The following is an 11,133-nucleotide window of genomic DNA, read 5'->3' as shown; positions in this document are numbered from 1 at the left end:
GCCTTTATTTCCTTAGGAAATAAAATCCACTGTTCCTTCCACCAGTGTCAGCTGGGGAGATGGTAAATGTACATCTCTCTTGTGACATGTCAACTACAATCCACAACCCCTCCCCCTACTCCCACTCCTTTGCTTTCCCTCCCCAAGCTTTAAAGGGTCCTGCTCTCCACAACCCTCTCTGCATCCTCAGTTTTATTTACTTCTTAAACGGGTTGCTTGAAACAAAATAGCCAGTCGTAAAATAAAATAAGCCCTAGGCCTCATTTCTCATACTTAGTGGTAGTTGGAGTCTTTGTATGATTAAAGACTCTTTTGCAGAAATCCAACCAAATACTTGCTGTGGTTTCATCTTCCACAATCCTATTTCCTACTCCACTTTCTCCCTCTTCCCTTCTCCTTTTTTCTCCTCTCCCTTCTTTAGGAGTGACAATCAGAAAAGGCAAGCATCTTGCCTTGTTATTCATTATTACAGCAGCATCTTTGAGATGTATCTTTGCCAATGAAAACTCCATGTAGATGCCTTATCCTTTTGTTGTAGCGGCCTAGGTTATTCAGGAGCAGAGACAAAAGCCTGAAGTGATGTGATCTAAATGAGCTCCGGGGTTTTCCAGCTGGGACCACCTCCATTTCAAAGGACCCCCTCCTTCCCTATATGGGGAGGAGGTGGGTGGAGAGGGTGGGTACATATGTGTATACGTGCAAAGAGACAGAGAGAGAGTGAGAGAGAGAGAAAGGAGAAAAGAGAAAAGCGAGAGAGCCTAGTGGGCTTATTCCCTGTGCCAGTGTTTTTCTTAGATGCATATTCACAGGTGTATTCAGGGAGTGTGCATCCATGGGTCTGTGTGTATCATCAGGTATTTTGTGTGCCTTTGAATTTTATCTTGTTCAACTAATATTTGCTAAGTGACCACCAAGTTCACCAACTTCATCTTCCATTCTGGATATTATTACTTCATGGAAACGATGTGCACATATGTGTGCCTTGCTGTGTTTACAGGTTTGGGAGGACTTATAATTGTTCTCTGTTACAATAAAGAAAGGCCAGTAGCAACTGTTTCAGTTAGTCCCTGTGAACTAAGGGTAAGAAGGGTAAGAATCTTCTCTGCCACTTACCCAAATGCAAGCTTTCTTGTGAGAAAGATTTCCTGATTAAGGAAAACCAAGTCTCAGTTTCTCCTCCCACCATCACTATTTCTTTAAAAGGTGCTTGTTTGAAGTGTAAGAGCTCACTGATTCCCATAGTCACTGGTGCATGAAGAACTCAAGGGATCACTGGGGCAGGAATACATGTCCTGCAAAGTATGCTCAGTTTCCCTTCCAAATTCCAGTTTAGAATATTTGGTTTGTGCTCTTGCTGTACTTCTCTTGGACTGGGCCCTTGTTTATAAACAATATTTCAGAGAAGATTCAAAGATTGAGTTAGCCCCAGGATGCTCAGAGCCCTTTCTAATTTATCCCGTGACTTCAGCCATGAATAAATCTTTAGTTTGCTCCTAGTCCCTGGTTTGCTCCATGCAACCACAGCTGGGGCAATAAAGGGAAAACCAGGGAGTCTGAGCCGGGCTGCAGAAAGATTTTTAGGGTAGAAAGTGAGAGCTGAGGGTTATCAGCAATCGTTATCATTATGGCCATAATCATTGCTAATCTTTATTGTCAATCTACTTAAAATGGTTTAAACAAATGCTAGCTGGGGTTCTGGCCAACCGTATATAAAATAAAGACTAGACCAATTAAAGGCCGGATAAAATTGTAACAAAAGGACTAATGTTCCTCCAGAGAACTTGGTTCCCTCTCTGCTCACCACTAAGGTAAAATGCCTTTGATATCTTTTATTCTGGAGCTATTAAAGATTTCTAATGTATCTTGTAACAGGACAGTCCTAGCTCTTGTCCCCATTCTCTGAGGAAAATGCTTTTAAAACTACCGTGTATTAAATGACTACTGTGTGCCATGCACTTTGCATATATGATCTTACTTAATTCTCACAACACCCCTGTGGGCTACCTATCAATCTCCTCATTTTGCAAATGAAGAAACCGGGGCTTGGGGAGGTGAGGTATCTGAGCAAGATTCTACAGCTAGTCAGTGATTGAGGAGAAATTTGTACCCAGTTTCATCTGATTCTGAATCCCTTGTTATTTCTAATATACCAGAATTCTTCTGCCCCTTCCAGTACTACCAGTCTCCCAGTTTCTTTCTGGGCCATATGAGCCAACTTTTGCAGGCTTGGGACTAACAGAGAATCATTTCTTGCCCTATTTGATGCACAAATACCAATGCCAGGGACACTTCTATCAGGGAGATGGGAGCAGTAAGATTTCTGCCTAAGAGCTGAGAATGGGGTAAGAGGGAGTGGGAGAGAAGGATAGAGGCTGTTTTTCTGATCTGTAACTGTCATGAGTTCCTTAACATCCAAACTGGGAGTGGGAGGAGAGGGCATATCTGGTGTTTCGGATTGTAATGAATTTTTATCCAGGCTTTTATTTTCCTTGCTGTCAATGCAAGGAAGGGGGTGGGGTTGAGGGAGCTGGATTGCTCAGTCCTTGGAGATGGGGCAGGTGTGGGAGAAGTAGGGGGTGTGGTTCTGTGTTGCCCCTTGCCCGCCTCTTAAGACTATGAGGCTCTGCTCGAGCCCTCCCAGAGCCGAATCTAGGGCTCGGTTACAGGCTGGGAGGCTTCTTCCCGACTTGAACACAGTAGGATTCACTGTGCTTTGGAACGATGCATCTCGTCAGCACCGCGGACAGTTCCCATCCCGGGTTTTGTTGTGGCCTTGTATCCCGCGGAGTTCACCGCCGGCTCGGAAACCGACTGTGTGTCCCAGGTAGAGGAAACTGGGCCCAGGCCCGGCTGAGCGTGGGTTCGCTTCAACCAGTTTAAATTTGTAGCTGGAAGCCCATATGCGCTGCTGTGCCGGCCTCCTCCTCTTGCTTCCAGATGTCGCCTCTCCAGTTATAAGGAGGCCAGCTCGGTTTGTGGTTTTCCTCTGGGTCCCGCGTCTGGGCTCCTTTACCTGTCCTTGGCCTGGGTGAACCGCAGCCGCCCGGAACGGAGATGGGAGTGGAAATGCTCTCCTTCATGTGGTGATAGATCATGAAAATGGGTGACACCAGTTTAACCAATAAAACAATTTGAATCAATTAGCCGGCTGAGGAGAGTCCCGACGTGTAAAATGCATGTCAGTTCGAAGAGGAAAGCATTGATTAACTCGGGCTCCACCGGCCTCCTCTCACCACCGTCGACTCCTCCCTAAGCCTGCCAGTGTCCCAGGGGCCAGAACAGGGACTGACAAGGACTCCACAGAGGACCAGCAGGAGACTTGTTCAAACTGAGGAGAAAACAAAGGGTCACAGAGACAGTGGGTGGCAGAAGGTTGCTCGCAGACTCAAAATATACAAACAGGCTGTGATTCTGCAGTCCAGCTCTGGTCTCAAGATGAGGATTCACTGGGGGCATGTGTGAAGTCTTTGAATAACTGTTATCCACTTTTACCTTCCAAAAATATATAATTGACCTGACTTTTTAAACAGGCACCCTAGACTCATAGGGGAAATAAAACACTGCACTATTCTTAGAATTGTGTAAAATTGTTTAACCTAACACCACGCATTTTTCTTTCCAATGAAACCTTTTTCTATTAAAGTTGTATATCCTGTTTGTCCTGTAGGGTGGGGGGGAGGGGGGCACTGGGGAAGAAAGTTAAGGCTTGTATGCAGTAAGCCCAAAAGTAATTTGTAAATGTTTCTGTTTTAAAATTCAGGTAAGGAAGTGGCTACAGGTGCCACCCAGATGTGGATTCACTCCTCAGGGTAACCTGGAATGGGAGGGAAGGCAAAGATTCGGCCCATTTCTCTTTTCAAATAAATCTGTTTTTGAAGACACTCTTTTTTAAAAAGATAGTGATCTGTAAGAGGAAGAGGAGCTTTGTGGGGTAACAATGGGAACTGTACAATCAAAAGTGAAGACCTCATAGTGCTCCCTCCCCGGCAGCAACCAGATATTTCCCTGTGGTAGTTAGTGAGGTGATAGGACTTCTGCTTTCTTCCCGCTCTCAGTCGTAAAATCAGCCCCATTTCCAGGGTTCGTTTCCACGTGGCTCAAGCTTTCTTCCTGGCAGTCTGGGAACTGGGAACGTTTCCCTTTGTGGGAGCCCCTGACCCCATAGAGGAGGCAAAGGAAGGGAAAAGAACCAGCTTAGCCCTGAAACCTTCTAAAGAGCATTGAGCCTTCAGCCTCGGAGAGAAGGGATTTGTGAATGACAATGGTGCGCTTTTGGCCAATGGGCTGGGTAGGCAGAAAGTGTGAGTTTTCCTTCTTTTTAGGATAGGAGGCTTTGGGGTATTGGCGGGGGAGCACTAGGTTGATTTCAGCCCCTTTGGACAAAGCCCAATTTGTGCCTTGAATGTCTTTAGTAACTAGAAGATGGGTGAAAAATTCTTTCATTGCCCGTTGAAACTTATGCCCAACCGTTTCGATTTTCATGGCTCTGTAACTGTGTTTTCAGGATATTAATTTAAAATAGCCACAACTCCTGAGCAACAAGCCCCTCGCGTTTCTGTTCAATTGACTTTCCTTGGGTTTATTAACCTTTGATGAAGGTTAAGATTTCACATTTTTGCTCTTGTATTTAGGAGTGGTATGTTGTTGGTGCTGTGACACAATCTGGGTGGGCTTTCAGCTTGGTAGATGTTTTTCCACCATTTCCACAATGCTAGGACTGTTTCACTAGGCAGCAATTGAAAATTCAGCTATGGTAGTAAAGGAAAAACTTAAAGGATTTCCCAACCCCACCCCAGCCGGCATCCTTCTTAGAACATACTCCAAATAAGTGGTTTCTTTCCTTTCCGATAAACTAGCCAGTGGTCGTTTTGACTCTTAACAGCTGGTCAATTGGGACGCACTATATTGACACTTCATTAATACACTAGGGTATGCCTCATTTAGGGAAACTATGAGGAAATGTTTTCTCATCCTAGTCTTTACTTTAGGGGAGGAGATCATGCTTCTACATGTTTTCCTGATTAAATTTATTTATTTCTCCAGGAAAATTGGCAACTTGCTCAAGGACTGTTCCATGTGGGGGACTTCCCTGCTTCCCTGCCCCACCCTTTCCTTGTGCAGAGGTAGCCTGTATGGATCTTGCAAAATGGTTTAGAGGACGATTCTGAATGAAGTTTGATAAATCGATGTGCACATGCTCATATTGGGGTCCTCACCTAATTGTACACTCCATAAAATAGAGAAGGCTGCAGTAACTCTGCATCTTGTCCTATAAAGCAAACGTATATGCAAAAGTCGGGGCACTCCAAGTTTTTAGATTGGGCACCCTATGTGGAAACTTCTCTCCTTTTTCTCATTTCATAGCATTTCAAAGGAGTCACTGAAGCTAATTTATTCTCCGGCTGACTGTAGATTCTGTCTTCAGACACAGAGCAGCTTTGCATCGTGTACCAGAGTGATCATTCATGAAGGAGGGTGACTCAGAAATGAGGGGAGGAGACAATAACGGTCAGGGATATAGTTAATTTGGAGACGTCCTTCTAGAATCCGGGGCCTCCAGGATCTAGGTCCCGGGATGCAGGCAGGCTGTTCGCTTTCCACTCCTAAATCAGATCTGCGGCTCCAGCACCATTGCTGCAGTTTACTCCGGGGCTAAGGAGGTTGTTGTCAATTGCGAGTTTGTTAGGTTGGTAGCTTTCGTGCCTGCTGAGAAAGGATCTCTCTGTTGCTCGCGCTGGCTTTCGCTCTCCCCCTCCCTCCCTGTAACATGCCAGCCCTTTAATGTGGAGTGTCAGGGAGACGGTGACGTCACCCTGCCCGCTGGGTGGCGTCCCCTCGGTCCGACACGAGTTCAGAGACAGACGCTGTCAGACTGCGCTCCACTTGGGGCTCTCCTGCCGCGGGTTTCTGCGTGCCCACACTTTCTGCGGTGGAAGGGACGCCCCGCCGCAATTCAGGCCGTCATTCTCCCCGGCCGGGGTTTGAGCGCCATTCGCTCCGGCGAGAGCCCGGATCTTCGCGCGGAGCCCGCCGGAGTCCCGCCCGCTGGATACGAGGACCCGCTTGGATGCTTCGCCTCCGAGCGCCCTCGGAAGATGGGCCGGCAGCCACACGCCTAAAGACACCCAGAGGTTACCAGGTATTGCCGGAACCGGCCGCCCCAATCCGGCACACAGCTTGCAGGGCACTATTTGAGATCCCCAGCGGTAGGATTTTCCGCGTTAGGTTGAGGGGCAGCGGTGGGCTTCCGTGGTGACTGGTTTGGGAGTCGAGAGAACTAAGTTGGGAGTGGGGTGTCTTTGGCTCTTGGGCAGGATAGGGAAGTTCACCAGCTTCCTTTCTCAGTTCAACTAACTTTTAATTGTCTCTTCTCCCCTCCCCACCCACCCAAAAAATAATGCCCCAGCCAAAACCTTGTGTCTGCTCTGACGGGAGTTTCTGGGAGGGCTTGGGGTAAAAGTGAGACGCTTCTGCCTGGTCTACTGCTGCTAAGGCTGCGAGTCCTTAACGCAGAGCCAGCTTCCCGCCCGGGCTGGCCAGCCGCGCGCCTTGCTGGGGAGCGAGAGTTGGAGTTATCCCAGGGTCTTATTAAGCGGATATGAATCTTGTTTGGTAGGGAAATGAGCATCGAAGGGCCACCTGGCGAAGCTAGTGTTGGTTGTATCAGACTCGGGTGCCACTGCGCCTTGAACTGCCATGTAACGCCCTGTCCCCTGGAAATATTGTCTCTGATCCACCCAAAGTGACAAGCCAGGCTTTCCTCTCCTTTGATCGCGTCGAGGTTTGTTCAAGCTTCCTGGAGGCCGCCGAATGTAATGAGAACTGAGGATCCAGGGGGCAGCAGGGCAGAGGCTGCTGTATAGATGCCACAGGGGCCCAGAGAGAGGACACGGATAAGAAAGTGGGTGAGGGAGTAAGATCGTGTACCCTCTGAAAGCACTGTAATAGCGAACTCGCTGTACGTGGCCGAAAGGGGCCATGCTATGGCCTCTGGTGATTTTTCAGGGCAAAGCATAGCCTTGGCCAATGCGCTTGAAATGTAGCTGTGGAAAGATCAGTGTTTGTTTTCCTAGGGAGTGAGCCACTTTCCTTCTTTCCACTTAGTGGCATTGTCACTAAAATTTCTTTCCGCTTCCTTGTTCTGTATTTTCAACTTACTGAATATTTTCCCTCATTGTGGCATTCTGTTGACTGGAGGTGAAGTTAGAAATTTTACCGCAGACCCAACCTGGGATTTCGACTTTCAACACTCCCACAGATTACCTAGTCCACGGATTAGCTGTATGGTGGGGCAGCTTTTCTCCATAAAGATATAGAGATATCAAAATAAACTAAGGGAAAAAAGTCACAGAAGGTGGTTCACTTCAAACTAAAAAATTTGCCTTTTGAAGTCTGCCAGTGAAGATCCCCAAGAATTGTTCATTACTGTGTACTGTTTCCGGGTTTAACACCCTTGCCTGTACTTACTTTCTTATCGTCATGCAAATGACAGGAAAACCGTTTTTAAATGATTACCATCTTCAACTTCATGTTTTTAAGCTACCTACCCATCTGAGACCAGAACCACTCAGTTCAGCAAGTAAGTTTTTTTAAAAACTGAAACATTCTATTTTGGTGCAACTATGTATAAGACTTTGTACATTTTTCACCTTTTCAAAAAAAAATTCTAATTACAGTAATAAAATATCTAATGGCAAGGATGAGGGAGAAGGGATTTCGTTTTGCTTTAATGACCTGTGTTTCAACCAATAATGAATTTCCCCAAGGAAACCACAGACACCACGAAAATCACTTTTTAATGGGTTTTTAGGGTTACTTTTTAACCAAAATCAATCTATCTCCAAGCAAATGAGAATATCTCTTTAAATTTGGGTTTCAATTGCAAAGCCCCAGTTTTCCATAACTTTTATAATCTGTACGAGTTACAACTATCGTTACTACCTAATTTCTAGAAGCAAGCCATTTTATTCCAACAGCTTCTATAAATCCGGGATAAGGTCTTAGGTTTCTTAGGAATTCACTGCTTTTGAGGAAAATACATAGTTAATTCACTTTAAATGTTAAGAAGTGCAAATTCTTGCATTTCTAAAGGATAACCTTGAAGGAAATTAAGAGATGACTTTCATGTGTTCAAAAATTGGTCACTTTTTCCCGTAATAATCATGTCTTAACCAAAGCAAGAAAGTTATTCTAATTCTTTGGTTAGCGACTCATCTCACCCCTCTGTTTTAGTCTGAAAAGGCTCAATTAAACGCTTTCTCCTTTCCCTTCCAGTGTCCAAGGCAGACCTGTAGGGCTCGGCCCGGGGTTCTGCGGCGGAGATGGCTTCCAGTCCGCTGCCGGGGCCCAACGACATCCTGCTGGCGTCGCCGTCGAGCGCCTTCCAGCCCGACGCGCTGAGCCAGCCGCGGCCAGGGCACGCCAACCTCAAACCCAACCAGGTGGGCCAGGTGATCCTCTACGGCATTCCCATCGTGTCGTTGGTGATCGACGGGCAAGAGCGCCTGTGCCTGGCGCAGATCTCCAACACTCTGCTCAAGAACTTCAGCTACAACGAGATCCACAACCGTCGCGTGGCGCTGGGCATCACGTGTGTGCAGTGCACGCCGGTGCAACTGGAGATTCTGCGGCGTGCCGGGGCCATGCCCATCTCATCGCGCCGCTGCGGCATGATCACCAAACGCGAGGCCGAGCGTCTGTGCAAGTCGTTCCTGGGCGAAAACAGGCCGCCCAAGCTGCCAGACAATTTCGCCTTCGACGTGTCACACGAGTGCGCCTGGGGCTGCCGCGGCAGCTTCATCCCCGCGCGCTACAACAGCTCGCGCGCCAAGTGCATCAAATGCAGCTACTGCAACATGTACTTCTCGCCCAACAAGTTCATTTTCCACTCCCACCGCACGCCCGACGCTAAGTACACTCAGCCAGACGCAGCCAACTTCAACTCGTGGCGCCGTCATCTCAAGCTCACCGACAAGAGTCCCCAGGACGAGCTGGTCTTCGCCTGGGAGGACGTCAAGGCCATGTTCAACGGCGGCAGCCGCAAGCGCGCACTGCCCCAGCCGGGCGCGCACCCCGCCTGCCACCCGCTCAGCTCCGTCAAGGCGGCCGCCGTGGCCGCTGCGGCCGCGGTGGCCGGAGGCGGGGGTCTGCTGGGCCCCCACCTGCTGGGTGCGCCCCCGCCGCCGCCGCCGCCACCGCCGCCCTTGGCAGAGCTGGCTGGTGCCCCGCACGCCCATCACAAGCGGCCGCGCTTCGACGACGACGACGACTCCTTGCAGGAGGCCGCCGTAGTGGCCGCCGCCAGCCTCTCGGCAGCAGCCGCCAGCCTCTCTGTGGCTGCTGCTTCGGGCGGCGCGGGGACTGGTGGGGGCGGCGCTGGGGGTGGCTGTGTGGCCGGGGTGGGCGTGGGCGCTGGCGCGGGGGCGGGGGCCGGGGCCGGGGCCAAAGGCCCGCGCAGCTACCCAGTCATCCCGGTGCCCAGCAAGGGCTCGTTCGGGGGCGTCCTGCAGAAGTTCCCGGGCTGCGGCGGGCTCTTTCCGCACCCCTACACCTTCCCGGCCGCGGCCGCCGCCTTCGGCTTGTGCCACAAGAAAGAGGACGCGGGCGCCGCCGCCGAGGCCCTGGGGGGCGCGGGTGCAGGCGGCGCGGGCGCGGCGCCCAAGGCCGGCTTGTCCGGCCTCTTCTGGCCCGCGGGCCGCAAGGACGCCTTCTATCCGCCCTTCTGCATGTTCTGGCCGCCACGGACCCCTGGCGGGCTCCCGGTGCCCACCTACCTGCAGCCCCCGCCTCAGCCGCCCTCGGCGCTAGGCTGCGCGCTCGGCGAAAGCCCGGCCCTGCTGCGCCAGGCCTTCCTGGACCTGGCTGAGCCAGGCGGCGCTGCTGGGAGCGCCGAGGCCGCGCCCCCGCAGGGGCAGCCCCCGCAGGTAGTGGCCAACGGCCCGGGCTCGGGCCCACCTCCCCCTGCCGGGGGCGCCGGCTCTCGGGACGCGCTCTTCGAGTCGCCCCCGGGCGGCAGCGGCGGGGACTGCAGCGCGGGCTCCACGCCGCCCGCGGACTCTGCGGCGGCTGCCGGGGCAGGGGCCGCGGCCGCCGGGTCTGGCCCCGCGGGCTCCCGGGTTCCGGCGCCCCACCATCCGCACCTTCTGGAGGGGCGCAAAGCGGGCGGTGGCAGCTACCACCATTCCAGCGCCTTTCGGCCAGTGGGCGGCAAGGACGACGCGGAGAGCCTGGCCAAGCTGCACGGGGCGTCGGCGGGCGCGCCCCACTCGGCCCAGACGCATCCCCACCACCACCACCACCCTCACCACCACCACCACCACCACCACCCCCCGCAGCCGCCGTCGCCGCTGCTGCTGCTGCCCCCGCAGCCCGACGAGCCGGGTTCCGAGCGGCACCACCCGGCCCCGCCGCCCCCGCCGCCCCCGCCGCCCCCTCTGGCCCCGCACCCGCACCACCGAGGCCTTTTGTCTCCCGGGGGAACCAGCTGCAGCTACCCTAGCGAGGACAGCTCCGAGGACGAGGACGACGAGGAAGAAGAGCAGGAGGTGGACGTGGAGGGCCACAAGCCCCCCGAGGGCGAGGAAGAGGAGGAAGGTCGAGACCCTGACGACGACGATGAAGAGGACGAGGAGACGGAGGTCCTACTCGGCGACCCCTTAGTCGGGGGCGGCCGGTTCCTCCAGGGCCGAGGGCCGTCGGAGAAGGAGAGCAGCCGGGACCGCGCGCCGACCGTCGCGGGCGCGTTCCCGCTAGGCCTGAACTCCTCCAGGCTGCTGCAGGAGGACGGGAAACTCGGGGACCCCGGCTCGGACCTGCCCCCGCCCCCGCCGCCGCCTCTGGCCCCCCAGAAGGCGAGTGGCGGCGGCAGTAGCAGCCCGGGCAGCCCAGTTCACCATCAATCACTGGAGGAGCAGCCCTCCTACAAAGATGTAAATATCCCCTTTAGGCTCCTTCAAGCTAATTATTATTATTTAAATGCACCTTTAGGCTGAATCGGTTACATATGCGCAGGAAAGATGAATCACCAGATTTCCCCACAGAAATGAAATATTCAGTGTGTTTAGGAGGGCTTCTTTCTTGCCAGTGGTCCTCCGTAAAAATGTGGTTTCTGGTCCCTTTCTTGATAACGCCTTT

The 11,133-nt window shown here is 52.1% G+C and overlaps 1 protein-coding gene across 1 annotated transcript in view; it reads left to right on the top strand.

Moving 5' to 3' along the window:
* The first annotated feature begins 5,853 nt into the window (after positions 1 to 5,853).
* SKOR2 (SKI family transcriptional corepressor 2) overlaps positions 5,854 to 11,133 on the top strand; it is a 45,494-nt gene continuing 40,214 nt past the window's right edge. Inside the window, exons 1-2 of the mRNA XM_024236086.2 lie at positions 5,854 to 6,139; positions 8,275 to 10,928. Coding sequence (XP_024091854.2) covers positions 8,322 to 10,928 — 2,607 coding nt within the window. The 5' untranslated portion in view covers positions 5,854 to 6,139; positions 8,275 to 8,321. The remainder of the gene's footprint in view (positions 6,140 to 8,274; positions 10,929 to 11,133) is intronic.

Source organism: Pongo abelii, chromosome 17 (assembly GCF_028885655.2).
Source record: "Pongo abelii isolate AG06213 chromosome 17, NHGRI_mPonAbe1-v2.0_pri, whole genome shotgun sequence".
Lineage (NCBI taxonomy): Eukaryota > Metazoa > Chordata > Mammalia > Primates > Hominidae > Pongo > Pongo abelii.
The sequence above is the reverse complement of the archived record's forward strand: the minus strand, read 5'-3'. Positions and strand labels throughout refer to the sequence as shown.